This window comes from Pleurodeles waltl, chromosome 3_1 (genome assembly GCF_031143425.1).
Source record: "Pleurodeles waltl isolate 20211129_DDA chromosome 3_1, aPleWal1.hap1.20221129, whole genome shotgun sequence".
Lineage (NCBI taxonomy): Eukaryota > Metazoa > Chordata > Amphibia > Caudata > Salamandridae > Pleurodeles > Pleurodeles waltl.
Window position 1 is genome coordinate 1,319,558,882 of NC_090440.1, and position 14,576 is coordinate 1,319,573,457.

General features: G+C 43.5%; 1 protein-coding gene across 1 annotated transcript in view; it reads right to left on the minus strand.

Moving 5' to 3' along the window:
* The window catches only part of SLC15A2 (solute carrier family 15 member 2), a 429,960-nt gene that overhangs the window by 159,445 nt on the left and 255,939 nt on the right, over nt 1-14,576 (minus strand). Inside the window, exons 15-16 of the mRNA XM_069224674.1 lie at nt 11,118-11,199; nt 1,644-1,766 (exon numbers count right to left, since the gene is read on the minus strand). Of these exons, the coding sequence (XP_069080775.1) occupies nt 1,644-1,766; nt 11,118-11,199 (205 nt within the window). The remainder of the gene's footprint in view (nt 1-1,643; nt 1,767-11,117; nt 11,200-14,576) is intronic.

Sequence of the window (14,576 nt, forward strand, 5' to 3'; positions counted from 1 at the left end):
ATCCCTGCTTTGTCTACAAAAGCTTGCATGACATATTATCAACATAAAATATTTTGCCATATAAAAATATTACAGGAAAAATATTGTGGTCCAAAACTTTGACTTCACATACTTACAAGGTAAAGTATTGCGTCCCTAAATGTTAATATTACAGTAGTAAGTATATATAGATATATAAAATAATAATACATTTGAAAAAATAATGAAAGCTAAAAAGTGCATGTAATATATATCCATATATATATTACATGCACTTTTTGTAGTAACCATTAATAATTAAAGCTAAAATAATTAAAGCTAACAAAGGACATGCAAAAATATATACATGCACTTCTTTGTCCTAATTATTCTTTTAATGTATTATAAGTTTAAATAATTTTAAATATAAATGCTTACAATGTAATTTTAACATTTAGGGCATGTGACATACTTTTCATGTAGGATTTCATATAATCCTATAGAAAGGTTCTTTTCCCATTTGGTTTGTATTTCCAATAATCTTCCAATGGTTTATCAATAGTATTGTGTACCTTAATTATTCCCAAAGTTTGTCAAATACAAGCCTCAAATAAGACAAAGGAACTCATCGTAAGTCTGGTGGTCCAAGGACCTCCAGACTGGCAGTGACGGTCGGACCAACACACCACAGGTGGTCCAACCACCACATTACGACCCTGGCGGTCAGACCCCCATCATCAACGGGAACAAGGATCCTGACGGGCTGATGGTGGTCGGACTTGTGGTCAGCCATGGTAGTGCGGAACTCAGCGCCTCCATGCTGTTCACAACTCCTGTTTATGCTAGCCTTTTCCATGGTAGTGACCCCCTCCATGGAAAGGCTGGTCACGGGGGGCACCTGCACTGCCCATGGCATGGGCAGGGGCAGTGCAGGGGCCTCCCAGCAGAGCACCCTCAGAATGCGCACTGTCTGCTTTGCAGACAGTGCGCATTCCGAAGATGATGGTGTGCTACAGTATTGGCCTCGGCTCCTTTAAGGGAGCTGAGACCAATACAACAGCACTGTTCCTACTGGTCTGACCAGCTCGGCTCCTTTAACGGAGCTGAGACCAATACAACAGCACTGTTCCTACCGGTCTGACCAGCGGGAATGTCAAAATACGATGTTCCTGCCAGTAACATCATAATACGACCGGGAGGAGGCAGTCAGTATGATGGCTGCTTCCTCCCTGTGGCTTTGGCGGTTAGAGTTTTCTAACCACCAAAGTCATAATGAGGCCCAAACTGTGTCTCTGATGTCTGAATACATTTCGGAAATGTCTGACTTTGGATAGCGGAAGTAACTTTAAATTGACACTGCTGTTAGTTATTACGTTCTTCTGAGCTTTATTGTGGGGTTATCAAAACTATTTCCAAACCTTTCGCTTCTGCTTTGAGCACCCTTGTAAAACTGCTGCAGGGGTGGTGTATAGTGCTTATAAATATACAAAACAGTGACTATTTATTTGCTAATTGTATTTTTTCACACACATCGTACTAGAATGTTGCCCTAGAAAGACCAAATTGCTATCCAGGAGTGTTCAGTACCATCACAATACTTCATGAAGAAAACATGCATTTAACATTCAAGAGCGAAATTTACTTGTAATAAAATGTGCTGTTTAAAGTCCACTTGAAGCACTTACCTTATCATAAAGTTTTGGTTGGTCAAAGGTTAAACCTGCAGTTTGTACTTTAACGTCTCCTTTTGCCAGATTCAGGAACTGAATCAGGCATTCATTGTTAACAGGTTCGGGCACATTGGTCTCCTAAACAAAGGGATTTATGTTTTGTTTACCAACAGATGCCCAATTTCATTTTCAACATTTTACGGTAGATATTTTCTACATATCAAATTGCAAATACAGCAGTAACACCACAATACATCCAAAAGGCTCACTCTATACCATTGATTAATGAGCTTTATTCTTTTCTCTTAAGTATAATCTTCATCTAGAACATCTTTTTGGATTTGCCATGTAGCAGACTCTTCTTTCTCCTTCTAAGAATGTTCTCCTAATAATTGCATTTGGATCAGCATCTAAGATAATTGCAGCCATTCTTTAATAACCATATATGTGCATATACATTGATGTAATGTGTCAACATACAATCTAAAGCAATTTAGATTCCCATTATTTTTTCTAAAAATTGTGGTCCTACAGTCTAGTCACAGTACATCCTCTATGTGTTACTTAGGCAATGTGTTTCAATATGATCCTTTTAAAAACATAGCAATCTTCATATTTCCTGGGCATGATTCACAATTTTGTTGACTTTGTCACCTTCTGTTTGACATGCCTGTTCTTTGAAAAGAAAAGTCTTTAAGTCTATTCTGGAGCATACTTGGATTTTTAGCCTCTATGGTTAGATGACTTACTTTGCGTAAATTACTTGCGTAAGTGTTTGCACTCATAGGTAATTGAAACTTCAGTCCCAATTTATCGTCATGGCAATGGTGCATCAAATCTGTCTAATCTAAGCACAGGCATATTTTGCACACCAAAGACGTTCTTGAAGTTCTTAAAGTTGGTATATTAAGTCAGTTGCCTTGGCAATTGATACTTTGGCATATAAATTGTCTTTTTCTTTCCACATTGTTATAGATATAAAACTAAAAATATCCATTGTTAAGGGCAAGTTAGTTCAATAGTTTTCATGCCTGAATACTGGAGAACCTAGTAATAGAGAGTGTTGGTTTTTGAACAGAGAATATGGGCAAAGGAAAAATGTCAACTGGGTGGTACTAGGATAGTTTATTGATCATGTATGGATTTTTAATACTGGCATGCGTTTGAGTGCTAGGTTTAGGGGAATTATCACAATTCTCTATCAGACAGAGCACAGTGTTAAATAGGAGGTCAGATAATGCTTTGGGATTTTGTGGAATAGGGGTTACTAGGCACCAATTATCTCAATTGAGGCCTTTTACAACTGATGTCCCAGACCATGACCTACTCGTGGAACAAAACTGAGTTGGGTCCTGGGATGCACTAACTCCGGGAAGGGAGACTAAATACCCCAGACTGCTCTTTGGCCCCAGGAGGTGGCAATTTTCTGCCACAGCTTCTCCCACTCTCCACATCAACGAGCGCTATAAAGCACGAGGGAGCTCACTGCAGTGCGGGATGCGCTAACTCCATAGGGGGACTATATATCCCAGACGGCTCTTTGGCCCCAGGTTGTGGCTATTTTCTGCCACAGCTGCCCCCAGTCACCACACCAACGAGCGATAGGCAGCTCACTGTAGAAGGGGACGCGCTAACTCCAAGAGGGGGACTACATATCCCAGACTACTCTTTGGCCCATGGAGGCGGCCATTTTCTGCCATAGCTGCTCCCACTCGCCACACCAATGAGTGTTACAAAGCGCTAGGGAACTCACTGCAGCACGGGTCGCGTGCGGGACACGCTGGGCCAAGGGTGGGCCCGTCCACACCCGTCAGAGCCCGAAGGAGGCTGGGCTGGGCTACACCCCTAACATTTACTATCAAGGTGGCCTTGCTGGTGTTTTTCTTTCACTGCTGTAATCTCTTGAAGGCTGTTCTATTGAACTAACTGACTAGTAAGCATTTATCCATTGATCAAAGCACTTTTTGATGGGCAAAAGGAAAGCGAATGAGGGCGGGCAGGGGTAGTGCATAAAAAAATGGAAAAGGCAAAAGCATGCAGCTAACAATTATGTTATGGATAGAATTGATAATCTCCTGGATGAATGTGAGGAAATCTTAACCTCTTCCCCGGATAGTGTCTCCAATGATACAGAGTGCGAGTGCTCCCCAGTCAGGAAGGAGGCGTGTCATAGGAAAATTCCAGATATATTTAAAAAATGTGGACCACATGTCTTAGCTACTACATGGCAGGGGGAGGGCAGAAATTGTATCATCCACATTCCCTTAATATCAGTGAATGAGCCTTCACTCGCTGTTAGTGATGCTTTTGAATGTACCAATCGCTTCAGCCCCCTAATCAATATTTCAGACCCATACAATGATCCCGACTTAAGTACCATGGTGGGTGGGACAGTAGACACAAATGTGAACTCAGCTCTGTCCAATGCTCAGTACTTCTCATGTATACAAGATCTGAAGAGTGACGTGTCAAGAGCTTAAATCTATGGTAAATCCTTTGATCTCTATAGTCAAGCAGGTAATTCCTTTAGATGCCACTAACATCATAAATAGTAATTGTAGTCTCACGTCTAACTCCCCAGGACCCGCGGTGAAGTTGCCTAATTTCCCTTGACCAGTTGCAATAATAGTCATGTTTGTGTTTCCTTTGCTGCGGACGCTGGCTTAGCACCTTGTGCTGGCCAACCTGCAGTAGGTGTCAGGATTGGGAACTCTTATCAGCCTTCTACACATAACAGCTTAGGCGTAGGCAAGGAAACAAGGTTCTGTCATCAAATTTCGAAACCCATGAATGACACTCTTACAAATCGCGCTGTACAGCCTGTTACTGATCAACCCCAATTTAATAACACTGTTCTAATGGTTAACGTCCCTAAATTACATCCACTGGCCCCAAGGGAAGGGGGAGATTCGCCATTGGATTCGACATGTGAGAGGTTGCTATTCTGTAATAAGTGAGGATATAATTGAAGCAGTTAAAGGGCCCGATACAGATACACGCTATGATCTGATAAAGTTGACATTTAGGGACGGAAGCATGGTGGATAATTTGGTGGCCCTAGGCGCAAGACAAGTGCCCCTGGGCATTCTTGTATGCAGTTCAAATACCCTAGGCTCCCCTCATACTATGGGGCCCGGCTTACCCACTATTCGGCAGGTAACCTATCTGTTCTCAATGAGAACAATTGACTTGGAGCACCATCCAAAACCCCTGCTGAATTACCCTGACTCACACGTAACAATTGTCTCTGGTCTAATTGCTTCTTCTAACTTTGACGCCACAAGCACTCATGCTCCTCTTCTTGACAGACTCCATCAGTCTATTCAGGACCAGTTGTTCAACTGTGATAACACTGCACTCTCATCCCTCCATCAACCTTATCTCTCAATCCAGGATCAGCCAGCTAAATGTGAGAACATTACGGGCCATATTTATACTCCGTTTGCGCCGAAATTGCGTCGTTTTTTTTGACGCAATTTCGACGCAAAACTAACGCCAACTAACGCCATATTTATACTATGGCGTTAGAGGCGAATAGCGCCAAAGTTCCCGGAATGTGCGTCATTTTTTAGCGTGAACCCCTTCCTTGCGTTAATGATATGCAAGGGAGGCGTTCCCGTCTAAAAAATGACTCCCAGGCCTTTACGTGGTATTTATACTCCCGGGCAAAAGCGACGCCCGGGAGTGGGCGTGGCTAAAAACGGCGCATTTGCGCCGCTTTTTAACGCCTGGGTCAGGCATGGCGTTAAGGGACAAGTGGGCTCAAAATGAGCCCAGAGTGCCCTCCCCTGCCCCCAGGGACCCCCCCTGCCACCCTTGCCCACCCCAGGAGGACACCCAAGGCTGGAGGGACCCACCCCAGGGACATTCAGGTAAGTATTTTTTTTATTTTTTTTTAATAATTTTCTTTGGCATAGGGGGGCCTGATTTGTGCCCCCCTACATGCCACTATGCCCAATGACCATGCCCAGGGGACAGAAGTCCCCTGGGCATGGCCATTGGGCAAGGGGGCATGACTCCTATCTTTACAATGATAGGAGTCATGTTGATGGGGGATGGGCGTCGAAAATAAATGGCGCAAGTCGGGTTACGACGATTTTTTCGACGTAACCTGACTTGCCCCATTTTAAGACGCCCATGCGCCATTTTCCCCCTACGCCGGCGCTGCCTGGTGTACGTGGTTTTTCTCGCGCACACCAGGCAGCGCCGGTCTGCTTGCGCCGGCTAACGCCATTCAATAAATACGGCGCCCGCATGGCGCTTCAGAATGGCGTTAGCCGGCGCAAAACTTTTTGACGCTAAACTGCGTTAGCGCAGTTTAGCGTCAAAAAGTATAAATATGGGCCTACATCTATGATGAGGTTAGCTTCCCCAGGTAGATTCCACCATCTAACCCTGGACCTACTGGTCAATTTTGATAGCACTGCACCTCTCCACCACCATTTCCACCTGCCAAATCAAAATCTGGTTGCCAATCCTGGAACACCACATCTGTGGTCAGGGCAGCTCCTCAAAGCGCTGGGGTGCGATATGTTTCTTGAAATGTGGCAAGTCTGAGATCTGCCCTCCCCCTTCCAAACGTCACTTCTTTTATCAAGGAGCATGACCTATGTCTCCTCCAGGAGACATGGTAGCTTGATCCACTTTTCCGTTCTGGTTACCTACATTTTTATATTCCTGCTTTTCCCAGTACCAGGGGTAGGCCTTCTGGTGGTTTAACTATTTGGGCCAGAACATCACTAAATTGTCATATATCTCAGCTATCTGTTGATTCCCCTGATTTATTAGGTCTTCGGCTATAATTTTAGTCAAACACAGTTGTGATCATTTTTAACATCTACACTAGAGTGGTCAGGAGGCAGGCTTCCGAAACCCATTGTGTCCTGGAGACATTTCTGTGGAAATGTCCCAGGCATTATAAAATCATTGTGGCAGGCGATTTCAATGTCACATTTGAACTTCTTGATTGGGACGATCTTGGGTTTAATCACAAGGTGGATCGGCCATGGTCTGTTCCCACCTTGATTATTCTGCCCATCAAAAGGTGATCGCAAGTTGCTGTCTTTGACTATTGAATTTGGGCTAAGGGCACTCAATGGAAGGAATAAATCTAACACAAAGGATCACCATACTTACAACAAGGTCAACCACACTAGCAGAGTTCATTATTGCCTAGTTGATAAAAGATTGTGGCCCCTAGTCATCGATATGACAGTTATCAAGAGATATGAGAGCAACCATAATCCACTCTCAGTCCATATGTCTGCTCTCTGCAGCCAAATTTCTATGATTAATACCCCAGTTGCAACACCCTTGGGAATTGGTTTGGCTAGTGACAAATGCCACCTGCAGTGGAATAAGGTTCTGGCCCGATCAGATATCATTAGTGCTGCTAATGGTGTTTGGAAGACCTCATTGATGTGCTTGGAGGCGGGTTCCACAATCCCCCACGAGCAAATACGTTTAACTCATACCTCACGCTTTGAGGGCATTGCAGCCCATTTTACAGTAAATACAGTCTCTGATGGCACGAGGGTTAAGGGTAGACACTGATGGGTTAATAAAGAATGTCAGTCATCGAAAAAGCATTTGATCCAAGCTAAGGATGTAGATGCCATCCGTTCAGCTAGGAAATTTTATAAATGAGCTGTTTTCAAAGTCAAGCAAGAGCAAGATGACAAATGGTGGGCTGCACTTAATGATGCTTTGATGTGAGAGGAATTGCAGTTGATTTTGGTCCTTGGCGGTGCATGGCCTTGATAATAGCGCATTGAATATTACAACGAATAACGCTCCAATGGACTGGGTAGTCCATTTTAACAGATTGTACTCTCCTGATCATTGTAGTATGGTTCCTGAACTAAAGGTCTCTTGTTAAATTATTAACCCAATCCCTACCCCTCTATCGACGCAATTGTTTTCCCATGCTGATATATATATAGTCATTCTTTGGGTACTCTAAAACGCAGTAAGGCGCCTGGTCCTCATTGTGTCCCGGCGGACCTATTCTTAACTGACATTGAAGTTTGGTCAAGATATATTACTATCATATAAAATGCAATAGCGTCTGGGGCACCTATACCTTAGTCTTGGAAGGGTGTGTATTCTTGCATTATTAATACAGCTTCACTAGGATAATTACGCACATGTTAGGTGGGGTGACAAGAGGCAGCTCTCTGACAGAACCCAGGGGCCAAGTAGAGTATGTTAAGGGTGTGTCCTTGCCCCCACTTTGTTTTCCTTATATGTTCATGATATTGTTTCCTCTGTGCTCAGAGTGGAGGCTGATGCCCCATCATTAGGCACACTCAAAATTCCGGTCCTGGTATTTGCAGATGATACTCTCTTGAAATCTAAAACACCAAGCGGACTACGAAAACTCCTTAAGTGCTCTGAGGACTTTTGTTCCGTGAGGGGTCTGGAAATCAGCGCTTCCAAAACAAAATTAATGACGCTCAGTCCTCACAGATCCTTCAAAGGGAAGTTTATGCTTGAAGGTACTCTACTTGAAAAGGTGAGCACATTTAGTTACCAGGGCTTAATGTTAACAGAGAAAATGTCTTGGAAGTCACATATTACAAAGCCAGCGTTAAAACTAAAGCGGATTTCAATCTTTCATACACTAAGCCAATACGCCCTGCACTCTAGATTTACAAAGCTAAGACTGTGAGCTCAGCTCTCTACGGGGCCGAACTATGGGGCTATGCCAAAGCTCATGAACTATCAACTTCTGAAAACAATTTTTTAAGAAATCTTGTTTCTCTCCCATGAAGCACTCCGTTTTTTCCCCTCCTCAAGGACCTAGGCATGAAGCGCATAGGCTACAAGGCTCGCCTATGCCCTCTCTTGTATTTGTGGCATCTTTGGACTACCCCAGAGCTTGCCTCCTTTACTGCAGCCCTGCAGGTCATTTTAGAAACTGACAGCTCTCTTAGCATCCTTTGACTTAGACATATTAAAGAATTACTTTATTCGCTTGGGCTTAACGAACTCTGGGATTCTCCCACTACTGCCTCCTTTCAGTCAAAAATCAACCTAAAAAAACTGTATTGGAAGATGGTAGAATCTGAGGAACTGGGGGTAGCACTTCACTTCAAACTGTCAAGTGACTTTCTTGACCTAAAAGAGATCTGCAAATATGAGGTTTTCTGGGATATAATCAGGGTACCTAGAAAAAGGAAATTGTACTTCCAGTTTCGCATAGGTACTTTGCCGCTAAGATCATTCACCAGCCACTGGTCACCTGAGGGGGCAATCACTTGTCTAGCTTGTAAAGCACCTATTGAAAATCTCCCTCATGTTCTATTTGTTTGCCCTGCCTATGCTGCCTCTCACACGAAATGGTTGGCCTCTGCCTGTAGATTGTTGGGAGTCCATAGGTCCAACGCAGCCCTTCAAATTCTTAGATCAGACACTTGTTCGACCCTGGTAATCGCTGTTGCCAAGTTCCTTTTGGCAAGTTGGATTCTCAGAGAAACTTTTTTATCTGCATGATGGCTTTAGTAACAATGTATCAAAATTACCCTGGAAGAGCACTTCGGTTTTATTCTTTTAAAATGTACTGTATGTATTTTATATATTCATTGTGTATTTATTTTATCGCTGCTATGTGTTTTTATGGCCCTTGTGGCCGAAATAAAGTTCTTTGATGATGATGATGAGTTTGGTGACACACAAAGAGCACTATCTTCGGGGCACTGGAGATGAGTTATCCAAAGTTAACTCAGGGTGATCGTGTGAGTTAGAGACCCATACCCAAGAATAATTAAATAGCACATAATTAATCAATGTCAAAGCAGTCATTTACCTTTAGCCAAAGAAAAATACTTATTCTGTGGTGTAGTTCTAGAATATCATTGTCTAAATATCATTTGACATTAATATTGCTCTAAATATCACCCAAATTGAATGAATAATAACAAATCTATGCCTGCTGGAATTATATATTGGAAGCAATAATTAAGGCATCATTTTTATGTCATTATGTCTCTATACAATATTCTGACATACAACCTATTCTACTATCAGTGTTATACTGAGCCTGTAAAGACACAGAAGAAAACACATGCACACTTACTATAGGGCAATAAGATGGAAATGACTACCAGTAACAAGGTTACTCCAATCTGGGGACATCTCTGCCACTGTGTTTTCAGTCCCCTCTCCTACATTCTCTTCTTGCTTCCGGATAGCTACACTAGTGCAAAGTGAGAATTATATTCTGGTCATTGCAATACCCTTTCTGGCAGTTATGACCCCTCCCTGGGTTGCCCTACTCCATCAGGGTATGCCACACTGGTCTGGTGCTGTCTGTAACTGTAAGTGTGTTTGAATCTGGGCTTCTTTTCAGTTCTTAGCATGCTGTCGCTCTTCATAGCTGGTGGTGTTTGCTGGCCATGACAATTGTCTCAGATAGCTCCAATACTGCACAGGTACACAGGACATAATCTTCACTTACAAGTTGATCACACTCATGTGTGGAAGACAAGGAAGCTTTGTTGATCTGGAACAATGTGGTTGCAACCCTTTGTCTCCGTAGGTGATGCAGCTGTGACTTCTAACCTTCTTAGGTAGTCACTCTAACCTATCTCATAACCCTTTGCCAAAACAATCTGACAGCTCACCGCAAAGAATCCTTGACTGAGGTTTACTTAGAGGAATTGTTGCAGGAATCTGGTAGGGGACTAGAAGTATCACTGAGTGCACATCCACTAGGATGTCCCAGGATCCCTAAGTTATAGCAGAAGTCTGATACGATCAAAGGAAGTTTGTAGTCCACTTATCAGTCTCTTGGAATTTCCACAGCAATGCCACAGTTCAAGTTTATGACCCTGCAGTCACAGACCAAGGCTCACACGAACAGCCTCCATTTCATTGCCGTTGACTATCCGGTGTTAGTCAGCAAGCCATATCTAGAACACTGATCTTTGGGTAAGTCCTCCTATATTTCACTAGGTATTACCATCAGCCTGGCTTGTTATTGGTTTTCTGGTTACAGGGAATCTCATATCTAACTTTTCAGAAACTTGTCACTGTTCATAAATGTTAGAGACAGGTGGATAGATCCAGGTGTTTCATGACTAGGTCTGGTAAGTGTAATAAAACAGAAGGAGCTTGGCTTCTCTCAACTGCAAAATACGCAAGACTCACGTGTGCACATCTCTGGGGAATAACGGAGGGGACAGATAATGACCTTACATTTTAAAGAAGCTTTTATCTCCTTCCTGTCACAGGAGCCTGAACCACTTCACAGACATTAAAAAATGATCTGTTGTCTATCTTCAATCAGCATCACTTGCCTGAATATTCTCTCTATCTTCCAGTTGGCGAATTTCTCTTACACAGTAGATTCAACACAGATTAGCCTTAATGAAGGCTATGTCTTATCATATTGTTGTGGAAGATATGTTCAGAAACCCTTGTAGGATTGCAAACTTTAAAATTCACCTGTCCCTACTTTCCCATTTTCTTTTGCTTTTTTTTGCTTACCATTACTTGAACTTCAATGACGGCTGCTACTGCAAAAGCCAGTGCTGCAAGTACCATACCAGCTGCCATCTTTCTAATTGGTCTGTAAAGAGATTGGAAAAGTTGTCATAAAACATCCAAAGGAATACGTTATCATAGAATGTATCCTGCAACAGCCTTAACTGATGGATTTTAAGTACCCAGAGAATGGGCACACTCCATCTATAATGCAGCCTATCCAAGCTTGCCCCTCCATTGAGAGTCTAAAGAAGAAATTAGAATAGAGGTGGGCCTGGGGGATGGGGTCCCTGGAGCCGAAATCAGCCCAGGGAGAGGACAAGAAAGAACCCACTCGTCACAGCCACATACAGATTAAGCTACGTTTATATTTGTGGGTCAAGTTCCACAAAAAAGCTAAACAAAAAAGGAAAAGGGGCAGGGTAGGGTCACCCTGAGCCCCTAGCCTTGCTCTAGGGGTTCCTCCCTGACCCCACCAGTGCATTTTTTAAATGTTCGGAAAATCCATGGATCCAGACCAGCTGAGTTTCTCAACATTTTTTTTTTTAAAAAGGGTGGTATCCTGCCCTTTTTTCAATTTTTTCCCCGAGTGGGCCAGGTCCCAGAGCATTGGGGGATTGAAAGAGGAGAGGGTGCACGGGTGCCCCTCTTAGGGATTCTATGAGCTCAGGGGACCACCACCTGCACTCTGTGGACCACCAACTTCCTGGGGCAAAATTGTTATTTAAAATGGGGGCCAGGCCCCCCTGCAGCCGCAGGGGCTGCCACCTCCCTGGGGCTCATATATAATAATATATTGCAGCCCAGGTGGTCCCCCCTGCTCCATTTAATAGAGGTGAGCCTTGGGGGATGGGGTTCCTGGGGCCAACATAGGTGGGGGAGGGCGGTTGTACAGCCCCCGAAGGAGAGGAGAAGTAAAAACCCACTCATCACAGTCACATACAGATTGCGCTCTAATAGATCAAAGTACATTCACCTCCACAAAGGATTTCAGATCGTTTTTCAATATGGAATTGTGGACTAAACACACTTGCTTTGTCTTTGCCAAGTACAGGAGTTAGGATTATTTGTCTTTTTCAGAAGTGTATCTTCATCTTGGGCACCAGCTACGTTTATATTTGTAAGTGCTTCCTGTTGATGTTTAATTTCTGTGAAATGAGCATCATGGCCAGAACGGAAGATCACCTGCTTGTTTATCTAACAAGAGTCCACAGTATTGCAAAAAAAATGTCTACCCAACTGGAGTCCTTTCTACTGGTTGGTTAGTAAGTGCTACCTCTTTGGGTAAACGCCCAGTGCAAATTCTACACTACAGCTAATGTATCACAAGGAAATGGCAGAGATACTCACAAGGCTACTGATACACCCACACAGACTCTCACACATCCACTCTCTGACACACCCAGACACTTACTCACTCATGCAGCCACTCATAGACCCACTCAAAGACTCATGAACCCACAGACCCACTCGAAGACTCACTCATAGACCCGCTCAGAGTCTCACACACCCACTCACAGACCCACTCAGACTCATGCACCCACTCACAGACCCACTCAGAGACTCCTGCACCCGATCACAGACCCACTTAGACTCATGCACTCTCACAGACCCACTGAGACACTCATGCACCCTCTCACAGACCCACTCAGACATTCACACACCCACTCACAGACCCACACAGACACTTACACACTAACTCACAGATTCACTCTCACACCCACTGTCACACACAGAGACACCCTCTCACACCCAATGTCACACCCACTATCACACCAAGAGACACCTTCTCACACCTATTCTCACACACAGAGAGACAGGCTGTAGGGACATAGGGAGCCTGCCCTGGGAGGTGGATGTACCCAGGAAGATTAATGGCTCTAGGAGAGGGGATGCTCAGGCCCCCTCCTTTGTTTTTGCAGGGCCTGCCCCTGGGAGATGTTGGTCCCCAGAGCCATAAATGGCCCAGGAAGAGGGCTGCACTGTCCCCTCACCCTTTTTAATAAATTGGCCTGACCCCAGGTAGGTGGTGGTCTCAGAGGCTGTAAAGGACCCTAGATGGGGTTCTGCATGGCTCCTCTCCTCTGGTATTTAATATGTTGGCCTTACTCCTGGGAGGTGGTGTTCTTCAGGGTCCTAAACAGCATGGGGAGGGGAGCTGCACGGCCCCCCTCCTCCATTATATTGCATTAGTCTGGCCCCAGGGAGGTGGTGGTCCCTGGGGCCGATAACAGCCATGGGAAAGGGGGCCTCATGTACCCTTCTCCTCAAACTTAATGTGTAAATTAGCCCCCAGGACCTGGCCCACCCAAGTGCTCAACTATAAACAAGCATGAGAGACTGCGTTTTTTTTTTTTTTTTACTTTTCCCAGAGATTTACAGAAACTCTGTGTTTTTTGTAGGAAAAATCTAAGAAATAATGCTTTTTGGCCATTGCGGGGCCCTGGGGAACCCCACCACCAGATCTAGGGAGTCAGAGTATTCCTACTCTGCCCCCTTTCTTTTTTTTCACTTTTTGTTGGGGACTCAGCTGAGTTTGAGTCCCAAAATAGCCGCCAGCACTTATTGGTTGAAGTGTTGGCAGTCAATCAGATCTCAGCATGAGGTTTGTCGGATCCACGGAGGATCTGTGTCCCTAAGTATACAATTTTTTTGTTTCGCTAATTACTCTAGCACTACTGAACAGATTTACATCAAATCACAAAAGGGCTGTTTCTGGACTATGAGCTAGCTTTCCGCCAAAATTGGTGTAATTACGTCCAGTGGCTCGGGCTGCAGTTGTGTCTAAATTCCCTAAGGAAATTGCTTGGGGAAAATGTGTTTTGGCACCCCCTTTCTCTCAGCCCCCATTTGATGAATCACCCCAAAACCTTCAATACACCAGCTGAACTCAGGTGCATACTAATTTTGAAAATGTCATGAAGATTCATCAAACAGCACCAAAGTTATTGAAAAAACAAACAAAAAAAATCCTATGGAAACTAGGTCATAACTATAACAATAACACACACAATTACACACACATGTATACATATATCTATAAGCAATTCCAAAGATATAGTTATAACTTTCATTTATAATTTATCCTCCACCTCCTTCTAATTATTATAAGTAGCAGACCTTGTTACACATTTCATTCAGGTCGTAACCACATAACACTAATTATATATCAACCCTGTGTTGTGTCAAATAATGTCCATTAAGAAGTTATAAGTGTTGGTATGAATGGTATGATTTCACATGCTAAACGTGATGTAGTCTGCAAGGGTATAAACAGTGCATGGAAAAGGCATGAGTTATATTTAATGTAGTGTGGCAAATTAGGTGACAAGACTGTTTTTGGAGGTGCACGACTTATAGTAATATGAAGGTAGTGCGTAAATCATAAATTGAATTTATAATTACAACTTTACAATTTTTAAGGCTAGTGTTTTCCAAGTTTGTTTGGTATACATGAATACA